The following is a 24425-nucleotide window of genomic DNA, read 5'->3' on the forward strand; positions in this document are numbered from 1 at the left end:
CCTGCAAATTCTATTTTGATCACCGCAAACTGGAAAAAAAACATGTCCCGATCTGATTACCTCGATTTGAGAAAACAAGCCGAAATTCAATAAACCTTCCGCTGTACACTTCGTTTCATTAGATCGAGTCCATCACCGGCCGATGCGCACATCATTGCTGTAGGTCGGTGGTTCTCTGTTCGTCTTCGTCTCCCGTTAAGCAAATTAAATTCATTATCACTGCTGCGGCATCGGTGGAAAGGGGGCAAATGAAAATGAATGCCCTGATTGAAATTCTTAAAGGGTTTTGTGTTATCAAAAAGAGCCGTCATATGGGTCTGTCATGACGCATCGTTGACGTGGCTAGATATAGCTACGGTTTCAGGGCGCGTGAGGATAGGGCCTGGAGAGGATTAAACCAACGTGTTTTTGGTCTCTGCGTCGATTCTGAAGGAGTAGAGAAGCTACGCTGTAAACGTTTTAGTCACTAAATGAAATCCGATCGTTTCGCCTCCGTCAAGGACAGGCGGGCATCGCTTTTAATAATGGCCACTACCAATACAAAGTAATATTTGTTTGAAATATTACACAATAATTTTAATTTTAACAGTTGGGAAAATGACGAAGACCTTTTCAAGACAAAAGGCATTTCGAAATAAATTCATAATCAAGTTTTAAAATACTGCACTACCCAAATACAGACTGTAGATATATCATATTAAATCTCTATAAATTAAGCATTTTAGTTTATACAGAGGCCAGTTCTACGCTTGTTACAAAACCAAAATCATTGTACACTAGTGCCTATAGACGCATGACCTTATTGGCGCCACTTTCTATTAAGCCAATGGAGCGTTTTGTAAATTAAGTGAGCTGGGAATCAATTCCAGAATTAAATTTCTTTATTTGTTTTGTAAATCGTGAAAAAGCTGCCAAAGCGATTAAGTGCACGGTGATCGTCCTACTCAGAATCGTGTGACAATGTGGCACCGAATAGGACACATTATTTCTGACGCTTGTAATAAGAAAGTAATATAACGAGCAGAAACGGGCCGGTTACTAACCAACGGCTGACGAAGTCTTCTACATATCTGATCTCGTGGTAGGTCGTCGCTAGGCACTCGTTAACGAGACATGACAATACTTGCTCTCCAATGCTCGTCTGACATTCGTATAAAGCACTGTACAAAGATAAACGATAATTTTGACGCGGAACGCACATTAGTTTTGAATGACCGACTCTTTTGCATTTCATTTTCACACGCTTTTACTTTACCGTACCAGACGAGAGTTGTGAGCGCGATCAGATTCATCGTTGTTCTGTTTGACATCCGGGTTGTGCCAGATTTAGTTTTGACAATCAAATTGGCTTAAAAATATCATTTTACAAAACAGTTCTCCAATCGTTCACATTGCAGTGACGACGTTCGGATATACTCTCATATATCTGAAGACTGAATTTGACTGGGTATTTTATTGAAACTCTGAACCTGACAAGTTTCAGAGACAATCACCACGGAATTATTGTTAAACAGAAATAAAGGAAAAGAAGTCACACGAACGCATGAAAATTCCACGCTTTTTAATTTTAATTCTCTCCTTAATTTGTCTTATTCCCAGTTTTATTTAAAGTGCACTCTGTTGTTTTTCTTTCGAAAATGTTAATAAAATACAGTGGACATAAGTGTTTTCGGAGTATTCCGTAAATAAACAAATCTAGTCCACTCGCCGCACATTTTTTGTGTTCTTCTCTGTTCAGTTACAGACAGATCGCCGTTATATTAAAGTTCTCTCCTGGAACAAGAACAGTCATGTTATAGGCAAGCCGTCGGTGCCTTTTCTATTCATACACAGTAACATCACTGTTTCCTGAAAAATATTTCTCTTTTGCTGTACCAGAATTCCTTCAGGCTGCATACAACCATTGAGAACCGAGGACAAAGATAATTAAGACATCTACATATTGATGCACGCAAAATTCAAAGGTTGCTGACAAGAAACTTCTAGATACCTGTTCTCGACTGATACAAACACAATTGTTTGTAAACCCGACAACCGCACTCTTTACAACAGCAGTACAACACTGGAATCTCCTTTTACAGAGAAAAATTGACAGTAGAATGTGCTGTCCCAAAACAGGGATGCATAAAGAAATTCCTACCCCTCCCCGGAAAAAATTGCCCTTACTTCCGAAAATTTTATTATGGATACGCCCTTGTTGTGTACACGCCAGAAACACTTCGTCAGTTATTCCATTTTCCTTTTTTGAGGTTTGTCGTAAAATGGGTAAAAAGTCAGAATTGAAAAAAATGTTGTTGATGATACGCTGAACAGGCGATCGGTGTGGTGAACATTTTCCTTTTTATCTTAATTGCAGTGGAGTTTTAATGGGTTTTTTTCAACCAATGTGATTGGGATTCTACCATCATGTAGGTTGATGGCACCACTGTACCTACGTCTTCAACTTTTCATGTGACAGTCGTCGTGCATTCCTGCAGCGTAGTTAGAAAAATGCATCATTTATGTAACATTGGACTGAACATTTTGCCGACGGGATCAACTCAAAGAATTCAAAAGGACAAGACCGCCGTATTTTCTTCTATACAGACGAAAATTCAAGGCAGTACTAGGTGGCAATATTCCAGGACGGGTCTGCCCAAGTCAGCTAGGTGTCTCCAAGCATGAAATTGCTACCGAGGTCATGCATGGCTGAATGATGGATCCTCATCCTGAAAACAAAAATGGAAGGGAACATTTTTGGCTGCCAAAGAGAGCGATCCATCCAGCGAAGGACTCAGCTGGCTAGCGGGCACGCTGTATGTATATCTACCGACCGGAAAAAAAGAAGATTTAGTCATGGCTGAAAGCTTAAAGGAGGGCAAGTGACGTTTACAGAGAGCTGTGAAGTTAATAGAGTAGCTGTCTCGTATATAGTGAGGCTCATCTGTTCGCGTTTTTACGGGGCATTCTGACATATAGGCCTACATGTAATGCCCTCATCTTCAAAACTGCAACTTCACACTTAAGTACTGGGCAGACTCATTTTAAGCTCCTATTTTGCTTTAAAATAAAAGCCAGATGCCAAAAAATGTGGAAGTAAAACACACACAAAATACAGCGCGCTGAACTGAAAAGTAAACGGTCAGTGATCTACATCGAACCACTTAGCAAATGCGGTTTCCATGTTAGAAGGGGACCTTGGTTTGGCACTTCATAAGATTTGGAAGGCCAGGCATGACTGTTTCAGTGAAAATGATGTTCAAAAAATGCTTCAAACATAATCATGTTGAATCAATTTTGGGTCCAAAAAACTGGAAATGGGGCCAATGTTCCTCTCATGTTGCTATATCCGCGAAACGATATCATCTTCAAAAAAGACCGCCAGAAAGCCTGCATTCTGAGTTTCACCTGTCGCCAAAGTGAAGGCGAAACAGTTGACGGATCTTGAATTTGATAGCTTATTTCATTCACATTCTTTTCCTCTTGCCATCGCCTCTATGTGGACTAAGAGCACATCCTCTCTGCGTCTGTCTTGTGTGCTTCCATCACAGCCAGGTCTTCCTTGCTCCGGGCCAAGTAGCCTGGATGAAGTGTGCTAAGAAGCGGCGTGGTTTTGTCCCACACTCGCTTTGACCACTCTCATTTCATCTTTATCACTTAATCCACTAAAATACATGCCAAAGAATAGCCCAAGGGCCGTTAAGGCTTGTGGAATACATTGGAATATATCGTGCATACCTGTAATAGATGGGCATTGCTACTTCCTAGTATTGATAACTAATTCACATGAGGAGGATTTACGCGCCAAAATGTTCAAATTAAAGCAGCACTTAATCACTTAGTCCACGGCGTGTGGCTTACAAGGATACCTCTGTAGTATTTTGGACGAGTGTGTTCGGAAAATTATTGAAAACTATGTTGGGAAAAAATGGTCATAAATGAAGAGATGTCCTGCTGGCGCTAATTGGCCACGCCAGTCGGCCCTTTCTCAGTCGCAAGTGACGACACGATCTACATGACGCTAACGGGTGAAAGCTGAGATGAGAATTGTCACTGTTCCATCTTGATTCATAGGAGGTTATCACATCCAGGCCTCCCCTCGCAGACATCGCGGATATCTGCCGGTGTTGGAAAGTCTCCCCAGGGAGGCAACCTTTTTCAGTTGATTTTGGAGGGGGCTGAGTTAAGGCCGGGAATGGCTACGCACGGGGGATTTCGAGTATCTCGTTCTCCTTTGCCCGGACATTATTCGGGCTATAATTTCAGCCTGGATGTTGCGATAAACACTGTCTGGAAGGAGCATGATTGATCAAAGTGCTCATCGGTACAGACATCAATCCCGGGGTTGCTCCTCACATCGACGGTACTCCGGGACTACGAGTACCCTGCCCGCAAACCTGTCTCGCAAACATTCGCCTTCGCAACCAGTATTCTTTACGACGAGGAAAATTTAACCAAATACAGCCGCCTGTCTAAAGTGCCAATAGAAATACAAAACCTATCAATAGTATTGTGTAGACGAGGTTTTGTTTGCCAGTCGATCGCCACATAAAAATTTCGTCCCATTAGGTTAAAAAAAGGATATGACGGTACCAAAGTAAAAAAAAAATCGATTCGGGAAAGTTTTCGTAGCAGGGTATTCGATGCTTTTTGCACTTATTATTGATTTGCACCGATCTGAATTTGCATTTTGCAGTCCATTCACCGTCCTGATGCTTCTGTCAGTGCCCGGATTCTGCTTGTAAAGTCTCCACTCCAGCCGGTTGCATTCTGCCACTCTGAACACCTTGGGCTACTAGAAACATGCCCAGCAGAAGCCACAAACGGGAATAATACAAGAACACTGAATATTTTTCTCGTCACTGCAACTTTTTCAGAACTAACACTAAGTCTTTTCATATAACATCAACAGAAATTTTCTCGCCCTTTCTCAAGTAATATTTACATGAACCTAATGAGTACACAGTAAAAGATTTCCGTCTTCACATCATGCAAAAGTCTCAATGTTTAAAAACACGCACCTGACGTATATCAACTAATAATTCTTTCATTCTATTGTAATTAACCCAAAAATGGCCTTGAATGGAGATAATCAATGTCATCCTTCAAATAGTTTGAATCTTTGAGGGCAATGCAGTGGCTCATCTTCACGTTCACAAATCATGACTGTCGCAATAATGAGGATCGAAAGTGACTCATGAATTTAGCAACTTCAGAGAGTGTCGTGTTACCGTAATCACAAACCTCGTTCGGAGTACTTTATACGGCAACTGCATAAGCTATCAATCAACAAAAGATATGACAAAAGTCCGGCAATATAATAAGGAGCTAAATCCCAGGCATTCTGTAAAATTATCATGTTTCAATAAAACCGGTTTTGCACGTTGCGAAATTTCAAAACCTGAGCCGAATCAACCGACATGATCGGTGTGTTTGACACTACAGTGCCCAACGCAGATTTATTTAAAACTCGAGGACCTTTAAAATGCTGTTGAATAGTGGATATGAACGTATACAATAAAACTTTCTTGTCAAAATTCTCAAAAGGGAAATATACGAGAAAAGATATCTAAAGGACCCGGTTTCAGCGATAAGATTGAAGTTACCAAACCACTCAAGCCCTTGGTATAAAACTGCCCCGGGCCCTTTTCCCCAATGTTATCGAACGTTTCCACTTGGGTTTTATAGCATCGTACATGTATCCATTTCACGTTCTGTTCGAAACTCTAAATTTTTTAATTGTTTCCCTCTTTAAAAAAAAGATTTCGAAAATTGTATTGTTTGTGGTGGAAACGTGCTTTGAACAATTCACAATGCACGCATTTCTACTTAATCTGGCGTCAGTTCTCTCTGGAAATAACAGAAAGAACACCCAGACTTTGATTGCTGTAAAACTGTCGTATACATTATTGTCAAGATAAATGCGACGTAGCTGAGTGCCGGTTATTGTTTGTTTTGTATAAGAGAATTATACGTATTTGAAAATGACAGTTCGATTTAATCACGAAGCTTTTTGTTGTTGCCAAGAGCGGCGTGTGACGGGCAGAGCGTGTTTGTACTAGACTGGATTCTCATTGCATGCACACAATTAAATACAAAGACAGAATTCGCATTTAATTAATGAGATGTCACATTTACATGGGACCTGTCGGTTTTGCTGTCGGCTTGAAAAACCTTTGTCAAAGTTGCACATCATGCCAAGTTGGACGACCTGAAGGTGACAGAACGACGGAAATTTATAGTTCACTGCTCCCTCCGCCGCAAAGGGCCTATCTTTGAATCGCTGAGAAACTTACAAAAAACACTGTGCTCTGACTGGTTTAAAAGATATATCACTCACAAATCTGCACAATGTGCTTGTCATTAGAAGGTCTTATCTTGTTTTCAACTAATTTCCAATGACTGATCAAAAGCGGTTATGTATTTAGACACTTCTTTTACTATCTTCTTCACAGCAAAGCCATTACTGGCACTTGGCACTTTTTGAAACTTTGAAAAGCCATTTTGAAATTCTCAGCGTAGTAACTGCTTACTCAGTCTATATTAGCCGTGATAATAACTTTATCAAGTATCGATATGAATTTGCATGAAAAAAGCATACATGCGAACGTATCGTATTGTACGTGAAACTTACGACCGGCAAAGAAATGCATATAATTCACTGTTTGATGCGCCTCACAAACGGCTTTTCTACAGAATTACATGAACAGTTCCCGATTTAACAATTTCTAAATAAATTACCGTAGAGGCTTTTTCTTGTCATTTTTTAGACTTCTGAACGTCTGGCTTGGGAACCAGGATTCAACTGGGTCAAATATCAGAAATGTCACCATTTATCTCTGTCTGAGATGTCTTGCAAAACTGCACATCAGGTACAAAAGTCCTTTTAAAACACGGTCCAATTGCGAACAAACTCTAGCAATGATTTTTTATCTTCTCTTTTGCCCAGCCATGGAAAGAGTAGCGTGTATAAAGCTGATTACAAAACGATTGCATTTGTTTGTGACCTTCTTGCTATCTACACGAGTACGGTAAATATACAATTACATATTTAAAGCCACAAGAGAAATTCTAGCATCCTACTTACGGGCTTGAGACCAGCGTACTGTAAGCAGCAAAACCAACACGAAAATGCCAAGGGTCCAAGAATGTCCGCACATCGTGGATTAGATCAAGCAAGACTTCCGACCCGGTAAGAAGACGTGGGCGTACGGCGGTCACCGCAGCGGCCAGGTGCCAAGAAAGAAATGAAGTTAAGGTAAATCTCACAGTGGTTGTAACGTGAGATAGGGCAGAGAGGGTTGAGCTACGCAACACCTCGGTTGTGGCTTGTGCTGGACACGCGCTCTTGCAATGTTGCATTTACCATCGATGCATTTGCATCCACCCTAAGTCGGCCCCCGAGACACCGTGGAGCGTTTTTAAACGCACCAACTCGAAATATCTTGGCTGAGTCACCACCTTGTCAGCCGTTGCCATTGCTCCTCCTGCATCTCATGCATAATCGAGCGACGTATATGATTTGCGGGGTCGCGCATGTGTGCAGAAGGTGTGCACGATGACGGTTGCCAAGCAACAGATTGCAATGCTATCTTCATGCTTAAGCAGGCATTGTACGAGAGGTGGCCAAAGGCAAGTGGCTGATAAAGACCACCAGATCAGGTTTCATTCATAGATTAAATATTTCTTTTGAAATTATCATGGCGGTTAAAAAAGAGAACTTCAATTTGAGTAATCATAACAATGTGCCCCATTCTGAAGACAAGAATTATTCAAAACCTAAATATTTAAATATTTGTTGAAGTAACCACTTTCACGAATTACAACTATTAAAACACTACCGTGGCTGAGGATTAGATCAACTTTCCTTCCGATGGACTGCAATCAGATAAGATGTTTCAAAGAAGAGATGCGTGTTGCCAGGTTTTTGCAGATTTTTCGATCCTATTAAGCCTAAAACCAGTCTTGTGACGTCACCCTATTAAGAAATGGAGCGTTTATTCTTAAGAATGGACAATTAACTTGATTGACAGAAATCGCACCGTTTTAGATGTTCCACGCGTTTATGTTGTCTCTGACTTTTTCGATTTGCTGCGCTAATTTTTTTGCTTCTTGTTCAACTGGGATAACAATTTTTACACTCTCCGTCCATTTTATTCTTATTTCATTGTTTTTGTCATATTTACTCAGACATATAGTTATGTTAATTGTAAGGCATAATTCTCATTATTTGTATGTTTTTTACTTCAAGTTTAACCTCAGTTTTAACTCTTCCTCTATTATTAAGTAAAACATTCAAATAACTTTAACAATATAAATATAACTGGGGGTCTCTACTCGATAAGCCGTGCTTTTTAGAAGCCCCCACAGTAGCACTGTATTGTTACTATGTAATGTTTCATATGGAAAAATGAAGTGAAAGTGAAGCAGAACGATGACAATTTATGTATAACTCTACAGAACAGATTAACACTTTGGAAAGTTACCTTTCATTACTTTCCAGATGACATTCCAAATGCATGTAATTTCCACACAAATAATTTTCCACGGTAACCGTGGGATTCCGATGAGTAAGCATGTAATTTCAGAGTTTTGAACGTGGTCGTCATCTGAAGAGACAGTGAACCGTGCTCCCCAATTTAGCCACTCGCCAAACTTGCTTGGTGGTGTAAAAACTCCCCAGGCTCGTATAGTCATATCAATAGCATTTGATAACTTGAATATAGTATATTTCCACAGCTAACACTTATAAAATAAAATCCATTTGAACTTCTGAGATAATGAAGAGAGTGCGTGTGCTTTACGATCTACTGATGGTGCCCTCTGTTTGTGATGTAATATGATGCATGCACTGGTGCATGTGAATGGAAAAAAAATAGTTGTGCACCCAACCGAAAAGTTCCCCAATTAACGGCTTGAACCAGGAGTAAATCTTTTATGTACATGTACATGCATCTGTCCATATACATAGCTTGCCAACGCTAGGCAATGGATCGAATTCATCTCGTCGCTCAAAGCATTGATGAAACTTTTTATCTTAAGATGGACAACAGTCGAGGGAGGGACGTGATTCAAGTCGGAGAAATGACTCAAAAGGTGATTTTTTTTTATTTAAATGGCGAGGATGCCTCATTTCTCCTGAACCTCAAAAAGGTGTGAAAACGTTCAGGTTTCTCGTTTATATTTCCCGCTTGAATCAGATAAGATCAGATCTGCGCAATGATACAGAATTTGACTACACTGGACTGACAGAGGTACTGGCTCGGATAATAGGCAAGGTTTAGTTTGGAATATATTAACCCAGATTGACCCACCGACCGATAGGGTTGTGATCAGGTTGACTTGGCTTGGATCAGATCATTTTGAAAGTGGATTGAACTCGATCATACAGGACAAGGTGCTGTTTGAGTCGAGTCGCGCTGAGCCTATACTCGAGTTGAGCCCATCCGATTTGAGTTGGACTTGCGCCTGTCGGTGTGGGCAATCACAGGCAAGTGTCTGCAGCACTGACACCAGATCTGTCCGTATTAATAAATCAGGCATAAAACACACTTCGCTATTGTGTTACATAACGGCTTGAATCAGGAGTAAATCTTTTATGTACATGTACATGCATCTGTCCATATACATAGCTTGCCAACGCTAGGCAATGGATCGAATTCATCTCGTCGCTCAAAGCATTGATGAAACTTTTTATCTTAAGATGGACAACAGTCGAGGGAGGGACGTGATTCAAGTCGGAGAAATGACTCAAAAGGTGATTTTTTTTTATTTAAATGGCGAGGATGCCTCATTTCTCCTGAACCTCAAAAAGGTGTGAAAACGTTCAGGTTTCTCGTTTATATTTCCCGCTTGAATCAGATAAGATCAGATCTGCGCAATGATACAGAATTTGACTACACTGGACTGACAGAGGTACTGGCTCGGATAATAGGCAAGGTTTAGTTTGGAATATATTAACCCAGATTGACCCACCGACCGATAGGGTTGTGATCAGGTTGACTTGGCTTGGATCAGATCATTTTGAAAGTGGATTGAACTCGATCATACAGGACAAGGTGCTGTTTGAGTCGAGTCGCGCTGAGCCTATACTCGAGTTGAGCCCATCCGATTTGAGTTGGACTTGCGCCTGTCGGTGTGGGCAATCACAGGCAAGTGTCTGCAGCACTGACACCAGATCTGTCCGTATTAATAAATCAGGCATAAAACACACTTCGCTATTGTCCTCTGGGAATTTATTTTTCTTAAACTTTGCTGACTATGGAGTGCAAAGATACAAAATGCAAGATACGCGTATACAAATAGGATGGTGAAGAAAAGTCTCTAAACCTCTACGGAATAAAAAGTGCATATAATATCCGCCCTTAAATTCACCCGACGTAATCACTTAAATTCTGAAGAGAAAATCCTAAAGTCGTGTTTAATAGAAGATTTATTTCGATTTCAGTGACAAATTTTAAATCCATTGAAACATGACCAGGTCACATTGTCGACCATCGTCCCTTCCCGCCGCCATTTGGATTTGAGAAATTTGTTTTAATGCAGTCAAACAGAGACCAATGACAAGCCATTTTGCCTGTCACCTGACAGGTCCAAGGGATGCGCAGTGACAAAGGACAGAAAGAGATACGTTTCGCATCGGTTTCGCGCTGGGTGTGACTAGCAAAGGGATGCGTGCGACACAGTTCAACTGAAAAGGGTGTGAATCATGCGAGACTGAATGACTCGTGATGTAACTCTGGTCATGTAACATTTTAAACAGCAATAGGAAGAACGTAGCCTACAGCTCTGGCTAACACAAACTATGACTATAGCCTGAGCAATATACACAGATTTGAACTTTATGTTTCCTTGATAACAATGCAATATCTCTCTGGTCACATTGGTTTAATAAGACACAGCTGACAACTTCTCATTCCCCGCGCCATTTGTAAATTTATTGGTAACTGACATACATGTATAATATATCACTGTATGTTCAGTGTTCGTCCCAGAGCTTGCCAACAAAATCAAAGCTCTCTTGGGTGGGACTCCAACCCACAAGCTTCTGCTTACTAGTGCAGACATCTTAAGCACTCGACTATCGAGCTTGCCGGGGTCGGCTGGCTGGTGCATCTTCCCGACACAAAGTACATCTCTTGAAGTACTTGACAGTATCCGCTGCTTCATCTGACTCGGACCGGACGTCGTGGGTTGAAGTCCCACCCGAGTAGGCTTGTGAATTTTTCGCAAGCTCTCAAACACTGAGCACAGTGTCATAAATATACACGAATGTTAGTGTTAGGGCAATACCCGTCATGAAAAAAAAAATCACGAAAGGCCCTAACCTCTGTCTAATAACAAATAATTGATCAATCAGGCGACAACAACCAACCACAGCCGCTCTACATGTTTCTGAGTCCTTAGCCACTGATTTTCAGAACAAGGGGAACTGAAGGAAGACAATTAATTAATTGGCTACAGAAATTTGTTTCATCCAAGGATGAAAGTATATATTCCCCTAGAAAAATATAATATACATGTACAATGTTTCTTCCAGGTTTTTATCATAATGTCTTCGGTGGAAGGGCTTCCACATTATGAAAACGTGGATAACACATAAGCGGAGGCTGGTTTGCCATGACAAAATTTAAGCAATAGCCCATAGTAAGCAGCTTCGGCAGCAGCTTCCTAGTAAGCCCCAACAGAGAAATATCATGGATTAGAATGTATTTTAGGCAAGGGAGTCAGTCCTTTGTCAATCCTCAATATATGCAAAATTATCATCTCAGCAGCATCTTATCATCTTCAAAGACGACTGTAGTTGAGTACTGCTGAATTTTATAAATTTCTTCCACAATATGAAATTTCCTGTACGAATTCCATTATATAATACACAACTTAAACTTAATTTGTACAAAAAAAATACAAATGTTAAAAGTATAAAATATTGCTCTCTTTTCCTGGAAGTTTTAGGATTCTTTAACACAATTCATCCTGACAACAAAACTTGGCTGTTTTAATATCTGACTTGGTTAAAAATGTGACCCACCATCCCCAAACCAGACTGAAGTGGGCAACTTCATAACCCTAAAAAGTGGAACTTTCACCGTTCATATTTTCATGGAAGGTTTGCAGCTATCACTACCCGTAAGAAGCTTACTGCAGACAGAATTTCGATTTAGCACAGACCACTTTGAAGTGTAAAAAAAAAGCTGAAGGAGAGGAATTGTCCAACATCACGAATACCGACTTCAGCCTGGTTTTGGGAAGGTGGGCCACAAATAATTGGATAAACTGTCGTATCAAAAGAATTGCAAGAAAAAAAGTCATCACATTTATTTATTTACAATTATGCCTATGGATGAGAGAATATAATGGAAAGTAAACTGCTGTTCCCCAACACTGCCCTCGCCTCCCCCTAAAAAAATTTAAAACCTGTGTAAAAAGATTTCTTCTGCTTAGCCTTCTGGGGATATCAGAGAAATGTGTTGTGCAGTTCTTCGCCGGTGTTGGCATAGGGGCCGAGATATTCTGCTGGCACGTGGCCCTTCCTGCCGTCCAACTCTGCATACCACCATGTCTCATCTTCCCTGTCTATGATGGTGAGGATGTCGCCTGCCTTAATGCTCATTTCTTCAGGTCCCTGACGGGGAAAAGACAGAAAGAGTGACATTGGTGACGCTACCTCCTCACCCAAGGATAAAGCAGAAGTTGTTGTTAGTCGATGAAGAGATGATGCTCGGAATATACATGGGCACAGACTAATCCTGCAACCAAAATTAGAAGCCATTATCTGTGGTGTTCCCACACAGGTACACACACCTGTTTACATTACCTACCTTGGATGGCCACTCCTTCGTCTTTTGTAGTTCAGAAAACTCATTGAAAATCCTAATTTTCACCAATCTTTGAAGAATTAATTTTATTAATGGTATCCTTGACTGTTCCTCTTCCTGCTGCTACTCTAACCTTTGACCCTTTTGCTTTTGATGACTCTAACCCACTTGTCACAAGTAGAGCCTAACCAGTGACCCACAGGCTACCGTACTCACCGAGCCCTAATGCCTACATGTATGTCCATGTCTCCTAATGTGTCAGTTTCTTTGTTTAAGGGGCACAAATCAGAAACCACTGACCCCTGACATACTGTGGCCAAGGACTATGCCCCATCTTTACCCTAACCCTAACCCGAGCAACACACGGACACTGCTTAGTGAATGCATCACAGTATGTTGATTTTTTTGTTTCCACTGCGTGGCATTTGAAGTGGCTTGGTGTTGCTGATTCAAACCAATATCAAATATCCCTCTGGTCATGGTAGAGTTGCTGGATGTAGGTTTGTGCGTCACCGCCAAGGTACACTCTGTAGGTTAGTTGGGTTCGAGGAGCAATGAGGGTGGGATGTCATTCATGGTTGCATGTCTAATCAGTTGCAGGCGCTGTTTTGCAAAGCATTGTTGATGCTGGTGGCGCAGCTTTACTTCAACAAATCAGTTTGGCACTGGTGATACGCTCCGGGTGTCTGACATTAAGTGTAACTCAACAAATGTTTGATGTGATACATTGATGATTTTCTCAAGCGTTTCTGTTAGTGCACAGCTGGCCACACTGTGGAAAAACTTCAACTCAATCAATGCGCACGGCAAACAGTCTGACCTTGAGGTAGTCCTCTGCTGTGGAGTTTTTTGGCATGTTGCCAAGAGCAGAGCGACTGTTGCTGGCGCTACATCCTGGGCAGCAGAACTCTGTGCACGTGGGACGTGGGTGACCAGAGAGTATGCAAAGCGGGATTACTGGGTCACTATTAATGCACTTAACCTTGCTTTTGCAACGCTGTATAGGCAGACCCACTTGTGCTGAGGCTCAAAGCCAGAAAGCTGCAGTAAGGGTAGCTCTGTGAGGACCCAGGCCCCAATTTCACAGTGCTGCGGAGCAGGATATGCTTACAAATTTCACAGGAAAGCAACAAATTCAGAGGGGAGCCAATCTCAAGCAACAGGGTTTCCGTGACATTTTGGCTGGTCTCCAGTTGTTTTCCTGCACTAAAGCACACTTTTTGTGCGCTTAGAATATCACGTGTGCTAAGCAGTTCCACAGGACCATGTTGAGAAAAGCCCTGGTGCCCCCTGTGATATTTGACCATGTATTGATGAGGCAGAATGACTCATTGGTTTCTGAGAGCTGTTGCGACTTTTCTCATTTTTTCTATCATGGGCCGTGGAAGAGGGGATGGGGCACTGCTCCCCTCACTTTATCGACTGAGGGGGTAATGACCCCTCCACTTTTGGCAAGTACTTCTAATGGCTGATGCTTGGAGGTCTCACAAATGCCCCTCCCCCAACTTTGAAAATCAATTCATTGCCGTTGCATTTTACTAATGTTTTGGACCATTTAGATGCTACTTAGAGCATGGCATTTCAAACCGAAACTGATACCAGGCAGGAAGTTGTAACATTCAGCAATGAATCATTCTTTGATTTCTTGATCATTTTACACGCAGAATGTTGAATTTCCAAAGCACGAGTAAGGAATACAAAAACTGACATATTCCATCTTCATGCAATATGCCTTTTTCTTGGTCTTTGGACTTTCTATTAGATATTTGACATGTATTGCACAAACCTAAGCAAATTACATCAAAATAGAAACACTGGAACATCATTTGCTCACCTGTGCATCGTAGTCGAACTTGGCCATGAACTTGTTGGTTTTTATGCTGGACGATTCTCCCACAACTCCTGTGGAATACTCACCCATTGAGGAATAAATTCCAGCTGGGGAAAACCGAAACAAAACACATTTGCCAATTTGGTTTTTAGAGTCACCCTGTTTTTCAGTGCCCATTTTGCCTTTGGTATACAATGAAAATACAATTTGTAACAGCAAATTTATGAAAAAAAAAAACAAGAGTACGAGGGAGGAAATCAGAGTACCTTGATGTTTAAAAGACACTGAAAGCTTGTATCACGAGGCACGGGATTTGAATCAAGTCAAACATCAATGAGAAATCACTCTCAGAAAAATCATGCAGAACCCGTGTCTTTTTATCTTTAAAAAAAAAAAAGAAAAAAAACTTCTATTTGTAAGCCTCAAGCATAACATTTGCATGCATTATCATATCATTATATACTTCTTTCTTCCCATTTTTGAAGGTAGGCAGTATAAAATGTGAATCGCTCTTGCGTGTTTGTACCCTCAACTATCGACTTTCTACATTCGGGCATTCTTAACCACTTAACCAGTGACTACACTGTACTAGTATAAAGTATTAACAAGTAGTGTTCAACACACCACAGCATACTGTTTGGAGGAAACTGATACCAATGAGCAAACAAACAAACATACGCAGTCACCATCATCCCACTCTTGACATTTTTGCTCCCAAAAAATTTAGAAAATGAAAAAAATGTCTGACTAAGCCACTTATTTGAAAGTGCATACATGTTCGCGTGTCTTACCATGATTGGGTGGAGACTGCGGCGGGGGTGAGGGCAAGGCTCGGGTCTGATCTATCTTGGGCGGGCCGCCGGGAATTGGAGGCAAGGTTTGCCTGCTTCGACTGTTAGTTATTCCACCCCCACTTTTGCCCATCATGTTGTCTCTGTAATAACACTCATACACAATGGGTGCTTGAAGAAAGAATACCAAAAATGGGAAAGGACGAGTAACTTGGTAAACACTGAGTTGAACCTTTGCAAAGTCTTGAAGATTTCAACATTTTAAGGTAACATTTCAATCTGTGTGAGTGGCCCAAAGGGATCTTCAAAGTAAGCCCATTGGCTAAGATCATTTACAGCTCATGAATCTCTAGCCAGGTCCATGTACTCGTGGGTTTTGCAGAGATATAACAAGGCTGTAGTAACTGCAAGGTAATGCAATTTTTCTAAAGCCAGCTCTATCCTGTGTGCTGTTTTGATATCCCATTGAAGTCATAAATGTGTTTTTCATATGACGGACATCCTATCCTGATCATGTTGAAAGCGTATATTGGCACCTGTGAATGACAAATACTGTTGGATACTGTTCCCCTTAAAATGCTGTGGTGCAGCCTAATGTAGCAATTTCAGAAGCAACCTTGGCTTTCTAATCAATCCCAATACTACTCCCTCTCCAGGCCCGTCAGAGGGTATAAAAAAGTGTGGGGGGGGCAGTGTTTTCCATCCTTAGGTGATCAATTTTTGTGAAGCCACGGTGTGGGGTTCGGGGCCAGTTTGGATTTTAGATGCTCTCTGAAGCAATCTTGGGGACTTTCCAGGCCACTTGCTTATGTAATTTGGCCCCAAATCTGCTTGCATTTACAAAGTGACATAATGACAAGAATTTTCAGTAAAACCACAGAGCCAATATACACATACGTACTGTACCATAAAACTTGTTTCATTTGTGTTGCATATATACATTAGCATAACTCTACTGATTCTGCTAATGTGTAGGGCCGAGTGGCCTTCAATTGAGGCTTCTGCAAAATAAATTAACAAGACGTATTCAGGATAAATCAACCTTCAGTGAGTTTGTGATGAAAATTATATCGTGCGTATTTATTCAAAATGGCCACAGACATCTTCAGCATATATTACAGGCTGGGTTTAAAAAGATGCCCTCTTTTGTAAAAAAAAAAAAAATGAATGCGGTAGGATTTTTGTCATGGGATAGTCAGACTTTAAGTAGTCGACTGGTGTAAGTAAAATTGTCTGGCTGTTTTTATTTCGGAAAAAAAAAAAGTTCCCGATAGTCTGCACTAAGCTTCCATACAAGAAGGGCCGTACTGGCGAAAATTAAAAGGTGGATTTCAAAAGACAACCACGATGTACGGCCCTACATGTGTATGTGGGGCTAAGTCGTGCCCACTGCCCATGTCAGGGGCATGTCGCATTGTTATTGTTACGATTCTTGAAGTTGTTCTTCATGCAAGTTGGAATAAATATTTATTGAGTGTAATTTAGAACAGCCAAACCATTAGAATTGTTTTTAACCAGATTGAGGACTTGGAGGGGCAAGAGTTTAACGCAACTAAAATCCCTTTCAACATTGCCTGCCTTCTCGTTTTGCACCATGCGTCCTAATCATGCATGCATTCAATGTGGCCCAACAAGCATCACGTGGACCAACGTGCCGTGGGCATGGTGAAATTGGCCCCCTTGCAGCGCAACCATCTACCAACCTACCAGTCAGGGGTTGCCGTTTTCGAGTAAGCTACTCGTGTTATATCAGGGTGAATGCAGGGAGTACGCGTATACTAACTCCAGATGATGCACACGCATCCTGCCAAGCTACCAGGACTAGCTGCTCAAACGCACCATGGGTTTACAACATTTACAAGAACATGACGTAATTTGAAGTGACGTCCAAGACGAGGAAAGATGGCGTATGGTCAAGACAAAAGATACAAAGTAGGGGTAAAGTGTACCTTTCCAAACGTTTTTAAAACTAGCCTTTTCTGCACAACCTTAGAAAAGATGCAGTGTAAATATAGTGCTTTTATGTTTTTCGCGTCTCAAAAAGTGGGCCCCCCCCCTTGGTTCTGGCGGCCATGCTCTCTGCCTTCACAGGTACCCATTTATCTCCCTAGGCGGAGAGAGAAAGCATGGGTAAAGTGATGGGGCATATTTTGTGGCAATCAGTAGAATCGAACCCACGGTCCTACAATCGGGAGTTACAAACCCTTACCAAGAGGTCAAAGGTCATCCAATGCAATTAAGCAGTTTGGAGGATCCCATTACCTAAATGTATAGGCCAGAAGACACTGCTTAAGTTTCCAAATGTATCAAACAACAATCTACGTGTAAAAGATTGTGCATCTCCTAGAAAGCCAAGCTGCATAGGGATCCCGCAAGACTTCCTGTTGAGGTTGAGTTATCTTGAAGATGTCTGATAGACAAGAATGATTCGGTGAGATGCCTACATGTAGCTTACCAGTAATTGCTCGATCCCTGGGAAAAAGAGAAAATTCTATGCAAAAAAGCTGGCTAAACCATTCCCGGTCAATGATAAAATTCTACAGTGCTATCTAAATGCTTCATTCTGCACCATTCTGCATCATTCAGGTTGTCATGGTTACCTGGCCTGCTGCTTCCAGTCCTCTTCTGCGAAATAAACAGCTGAATATCCTTGTCTTCATGGCATTCCGATAGAGCTTTCCTCATGTCTTCAGAATTCTGTAAAAAATAGCAAATACATGAAATAAAAATATACAAAGAAGCCGCATCTTTTTTATACTACTCAAAAAAGTAAGGACTACTTTTTATTTTGTGTATACTTTTTTTATATGAGATATTTTACTGCTGAAAATGTGCATTTGATGTTTGAAACGTAAAAGGTTTTTTATTCCGATGAGAACACCATCTAGACAACCAAAAATGGAAGAATTAGACCTCGCTCATTGCTTGGAAAAAGATTACAAGTTATGAAAAAAGTGGTCCTTGACTTTTTTTGAGTAGTGTATCTAACAAGTGCGTATAACTTCCTGCTTTTTATGAACACAATTATTTAACTTTAGTTGGGCCTACATGAAAACAGTCAATTGTGTTTGCTTACCCCATCATCACTGCAACACTGTAGGGATATAATGTTGGCAAAGACCCACATTGCATTCCGTAAGAAGCGAATTCTTTCTGTCTCCAGTTGCTGAAAAATCTGTTCAATGAATGACAAACAAAATGCTCCTTCTGATACAGGTAGGCAGATTTCAAACATTACAGGGAATTAAAGATAAATGGCTTTTTCACTGATGATGGACAGAAACAGAAAAAACAACCACTGTTAAAAAGAAAATCAATGTTTGCTTTATAATTTCACTCTGAACAAAATGAAGCATCTTAATTAAAGGCAACTGAGGCTTGAACACAGTTTCAACAAGAGGGTGTCTTGTTCTCTGAAGATAAACTTGAAGGATTACAACAAAGGTTGCATCTGCAGGCTACTACGGTATTTCTGATCTCTCTGCATTTCACTTTCTTCACAACTGTATCTCTGGAGCTGAAGAATCCAGTGCAAATAAGCAACAATCTGTTCATAACCATGCATTCCACTGGAAATCACACGGAAAACATTTGTTGTGACTGACAGGCACTTGCGGAGTACTCCACTGTGCACCAACATGCCCAGTTTTGTGCTCATTCAGACGGAAATTGTGAGCACTTTCTATATCTTTATCCTTCATGCCTGTACATGTAAACCTGCCCCTGAAATAGGTGACCCACTCTGTGAAAATAAGTCTTAAGTCGCCAGAGTCACCTTTTGAGTTGTCTATTGCATCGGAAAGAGTAAACTGAGCTTTTGTTTTGATAAACCGGTATCACTCAGTTTCGCTTCCTGCTTATACTCCATGATGAGAAACGCTGTGGGTTCCTATTGATTTACACTGTGCTCACTGTGCAAAATTATCCTAAAGGACTTTTTACTTCAAAGTGGCTCCAGCAACTATTTTCACAGAGTGGGTCGCATATGACATGCCATTCTTTGGCTCTAGTGAACATAACTTATTTTGTCTGAATAGCAGAGCTGCAGTCTCACAAATTGTGTGGCTAAACAATAGATGGATGAAACCTTTATCATTCTGTTTACCCGTGAGGTGGAACTTTCACTTTTCTGAGGTTTATGTGTCACATCTTGGTATGCAGTAATGTTGGAATACAATGTAATGTTGTAGTTCAATACAATGTAATGTTGTAGTTCAATGTCACATGATCAACAACCCACCAATAAGATGACCAGGATTTTTCAGGAACTGCATAAATACAACTTGGCACAATTTTGTGTCCACAGTTGGTAATATGTGGGTCCGACAAGACAAAGTGAAAACTACGCTGCTACAAGTAAATGACCAGTAGAAAGGCCGTGCCAACTTTAGTAAGAAAAGTGTGTTCACCCGAGGCATACTTTATGAAGTAAATATGCTAATCCTTGCAAATTCAGTGTTAAGGGACAAAGGAATTACTGTATTTTGCCATGAACATTGTGGTCTTCTTAAGATGGGCATAAAAATCTACTCATTATTTGGGGCCAAAATTTGTGACTTCAGAGAAGCAGCAAACTTTCAACATCACACAGCCCCATGCCATGAAATTTTTTTTTCTGGAGTCATTTAAAAACTGCTCGTGACATCTTTCTTACCGCAGACTCATATTTTTAAATATTTTGTAGCATTCTAAAAGAGTGATATTTGCTACTCTAACGGGCTGTGTACAGCAGCCAAGTTCAAGTTAAATACACGGTCTATCTCCAATGTTCTTGGAATCTGTATGTGTGTACAGAACAAATGGGGGATTAGAGTGTTTCCACACGTCAGCCGGAGAAGAGCTCCGGTGTGCTTGACATTTTAACCACTCCACCATGCCTGTGTATACAGATACCCAGATTGTTTTTACATATCCTGTGGTGGAAAGTGGCCAAAGTGTAAAGTTTATGTATTTGGTAAGTGTTGGAAAGAGGTAGATGTAAGGAGTGATGACAAAATGTGAGCATCAAATCCTAACATACCACACACAGTTGCGCCATCTGTTCTTCCCACTGTTGCCGTGTCTGGTCTAATGAGGCTACATCTTTCTGGTACTGTGCATCTGAAAGTCAAGGACGGTATGTACATATCTAACAAGATAGAACATGAAGCCAGATGTCTGCAGTGGTGCCAAGAACACACTTATGACAGGTAGAGTTCCGGGTTGAGACCAATCCCGTGCTTGGATTTAGTTTGTGGATTTGACCAAGATGAGTGCAAAGATACGCGTACTGCCTCTTTGATTGACTGAAACTGCAAGGCAGAAAAATTCTGGCAAGAAAATTTTTGAGCTATGCAAAAAAACCAAAAACTGGTGGGTACGCAGGAAATTTGGATGTGGCACAAGTGTGTCGGGCAGAGTTACAAAGCTTGCACTTCAATAACACACCTCTTTTTATTTCATTTAAAAGGCAAAGTTTTAATAAGAGGAGGGTGTATGCATCCTCACAGAGCAGAATTCTCCTTTCTTGTTTCTGTATCTTAAGATATCAACTTACCAGCAACTGAGGCTGCTTGCCTAGTCCTGTCCTTCTTCAATGCCATCTGAGAAATAGGGAATTTACCAATAACTGAGAATGAGTTAAATGTGCCATCAATCACAACATAGATCCATGTCCTCATCAGCACTGCATACGCATGTGGTTTGGCTAAAGAGCTGTTCTGGAGATCAAAATCTCACTTTAAATTTTCAACAATTTTAATAAAACATCCCCAAAACTCAACTACAAACATATAATCACCACAAATAAATAAAACTGAATACAAAAAGGTGAGACACATGTATATATATAAATATTTCAAAGAGCAACCCCTCCCATGACAAAAGGCATCGAAATGTCAAAATTACTGGCAAATTGTAACCCGCTCTGCAAAACGTTATATTGTGTCACGCAATGCAAAAACATGCCATGGCCCATTCCATGTGCCAAGGGTGAAAATATATGGAAATATTTTGAGGCCAATTGCTTCACCAGAAAGCCTCTGTTGATAAGGAAATCAAGAGAGTGTCTAATTTAAGTTTAATATTTCTGTTTGTAACGTTTAAAGGGCATTCTCTCAAAAACGTGTGTGAAAAAAAATGAAATTATATGAATATGCAAATGGCAAATAACTCCAAAATGCAAAATGCCACTGGAATTAATTTTGTATCAAATGAAAGCTTAGGATGTGAGCAATATATATATATGTAACTCAAATTCAAAAAAATGTGACATGATACACCTTTTTGCAGAGCTGGTCAAAATTAGAGAAAGGAGGAGAAAAATAAACACAATTTGACGGATGAGTAGACAACTTATCCTCAAAATCCCTTCCTTCCATCAGCTATGAAAACATAAAAGAAAGCACACAATTAGAGTTTTACTAACAGCCCTGAATTCTCCCACATACTAACTATGGATTGAGATTAAAAACCAAAGTTCTACTAAATAGACATTGCTAATCAAAAGAAAATTGTGCTCAAAAGCAGATGTGACTGCCTAACAAGAACCATGAATTGCCCAAATCATGTCTGCATAGCAATCTAACAGAACAGTGTCAACGAGTAGATAGGGTGGCCAGGCTATGCCCCACGTTCCTATTCAATGCTCATGGGATGACGAGCTTGCATTAAACTCTGGCTTAGGAGAGATTCAGGAACACAAAGTGACTACGAAGAATTTACTTGTTTCCTCGAGAGGACAGTAGACAAAGGAGCAATTTTCATACTCAATGGGGCAGCATATCAAAGGTAACAGACATTGTACAGTGCTTCTAAAGAATAACCCATGTAATCTTTGTTTTCCATGGGAGGTCCATGCTGATTTGCCAAGTAAAAAAAAACACTGATTTTTACGAATTCTTGAAATACACTACTTCCATAATTAACACCCAGAGCAAGCGAACAGTTTAATTTCATTACACAAAGATGCAAAATACATGATACTGGACTGATGCATGTAACAATCCAAGGCACAAGCACTTGTTACCTAATTATGGGGACTACACACGTGCTGGAAAATAGACATTACGGGAGCCTCAAAGGAAATTTAATTTTTTTGTGCCAACAACCCGGTTCCAACTTTCCTAACAGAAGAAATTGTCCCCTTAATGCAGTGAAGGCCTCAGTACAGCATGTGGACCGTTTCTAAATTTGAATTGCAATGTACATGTATATCATGACCTGTTTGTGACAATGAACCATACAAATGTGATATTGTTACAACCCAAGGCACTGCATTAGTCATTAAATGGAGGTTTGTATAAAAAACAAATCTCCTCAAAAACACTGTGGATACATTACATGTAATTAAGGCCTGTAGTTGCAATGTTAGTGCCAAGGGTGATATTTCTGCCATCACATCCTTTGTGACTTTAATACTCCCAACACTTCACCAAACAGGAAGTCTCAATCACAACGCTGAATGTTGGAGGCAGAGTGAATGGATAGAAACTTAATCTTCTCTCATGTTTGTATTGCGCAGTTTCAGTGGCCGGATGAGTGCTTCCACTTTGAACATTCAAAGTAACATGCTGAAATCAAATCAGATGGCTCTGAAAATTTCACGGCTGAACACGGAATTTACTTTAAAAAGCAATTATTGAGATACAAACATTTCCTTGTTAACAATAACATGATAGGCTAAATGACTGAGCATGTCGAAAATGAAATTCAAACTGGGGTCATATTATTAGAAAAAAATAAACAAATCTTCAAAGTGTTTGTCTTTGTGGTGTATCAAATGCATTGAAGTTTGTATAACATGCATGTTCAGTAGAACATGAAAGTTAGGCTCCACATACAAATAACTAATGCCACAGTATCCTTGTTTAAAGTTCTGATTTCATAATGGGATTTGATGGCAGACAAGCTTGGAATTCTGTGCCTAAACATGTAATGGGTGAAGTGAATTTTTTTTTCCTATTCGGGAATTTTCTTGAGTGGCTGTCCACCGACTCAAAGATGGAAAGTTAGTCTGCATGCTTTTAAATAAAACAAGCACCGGTCATCAGAATGTGAATGTGATTGGTCAATGTTGGATGAGTGTCCTTCAAATGTTGACTCAGATTGGCCTAGCAGCTCAAAGCACAAGACAAAACTGATTTCAACACAAGTGATTTCCAAAACTTTCTTTTTCTAAGCTTTTAATTTGATTTTTTTGACAAAGTTACTTCAAGTCACCAATTCAACATAAGGGCAAAGATGACTTGATTTCAAGTATTCATTTGATCATTTGGGTCATGGGTCGTTCCATGAGGTTGGGGCACAATTTGTGACGGTATCCTTGTTACATGGGTAACTTTTACCACCTGTCATGACCTGTAGAGTAGGTCATTTACTCTGTAAAAATAACACACAGCTCTGTCATCCTTGTAAGATGTACATGCATAACAATGTCAGTTTGGAATCCACGTGCAGGGAAATAGCTGCTCATTTTTACGGAACCCACGTAACAAAGGACACCGTCACAAATTATGCCTCAACCTCATGGAAAGACCCCCATATTTGATCACTGCCTAAATGGTGTACATCCCCAATAGCGTGTTTTTTTTGTGCACAGAATACAATGTTGGTTTGTAATCCAACACCACAATGCAGTGAGCTTGTCCAAAAACATTACTTCCCTTTGACATGTTCAACAATAGTTGGACAAGCTTCCTACTCCATTCCCCAACTTTGGCATTATTTTGGGTTTGAGGGAGAATGAAAACATTGGACAGGATCTTGTAGAAAAATTTTTTTTAACATAGTCTCATGACGCCCCTGCAATTACTAGTCGGAGAAGCAAGGTTGGTGCAGTGTTACTTTTCCTTCCTTTTCACCTCTAGGCCCAGGGTTCAAATCTCACTCAGGCCAACATGCAGATTGGGTTAAATTCACTTCAAACTCGACCCTTTGGGTTCTATCTGGAGTGACCCTCTGGGCTTTTCCTTCGTAACTCTAAACCTGCAACTGCTTGTTAATGCCTCCTCTAAAAAGGTTTATTGA

General features: G+C 40.5%; 2 protein-coding genes across 4 annotated transcripts in view; both read right to left on the reverse strand.

Annotated features, from left to right (window-relative positions):
- LOC110976038 (uncharacterized) overlaps positions 1–7452 on the reverse strand; it is a 39867-nt gene extending 32415 nt beyond the window's left edge. The window contains exon 1 of one of the 2 annotated variants that reach the window (XM_022228980.2): positions 7067–7452. In XM_022228980.2, coding sequence (XP_022084672.2) covers positions 7067–7139 — 73 coding nt within the window. In that variant the 5' untranslated portion in view covers positions 7140–7452. The remainder of the gene's footprint in view (positions 1–7066) is intronic. The other variant, XM_022228979.2, reaches the window with a different exon arrangement.
- Positions 7453–10197: 2745 nt separating this feature from the next.
- Positions 10198–24425, reverse strand: part of LOC110976009 (proline-serine-threonine phosphatase-interacting protein 1-like) — a 28425-nt gene continuing 14197 nt past the window's right edge. For both annotated transcript variants that reach the window (XM_022228914.2, XM_022228915.2), the window contains exons 6-12: positions 20956–21001; positions 20440–20519; positions 18496–18594; positions 18020–18116; positions 15420–15590; positions 14632–14735; positions 10198–12604 (exon numbers count right to left, since the gene is read on the reverse strand). In XM_022228914.2, the coding sequence (XP_022084606.1) occupies positions 12437–12604; positions 14632–14735; positions 15420–15590; positions 18020–18116; positions 18496–18594; positions 20440–20519; positions 20956–21001 (765 nt within the window). In that variant the 3' untranslated portion in view covers positions 10198–12436. The remainder of the gene's footprint in view (positions 12605–14631; positions 14736–15419; positions 15591–18019; positions 18117–18495; positions 18595–20439; positions 20520–20955; positions 21002–24425) is intronic.

Source organism: Acanthaster planci, linkage group LG08, assembly GCF_054643075.1.
Source record: "Acanthaster planci isolate LZ-2023a linkage group LG08, COTS_SCS, whole genome shotgun sequence".
Taxonomy (NCBI): Eukaryota; Metazoa; Echinodermata; class Asteroidea; order Valvatida; family Acanthasteridae; genus Acanthaster; species Acanthaster planci.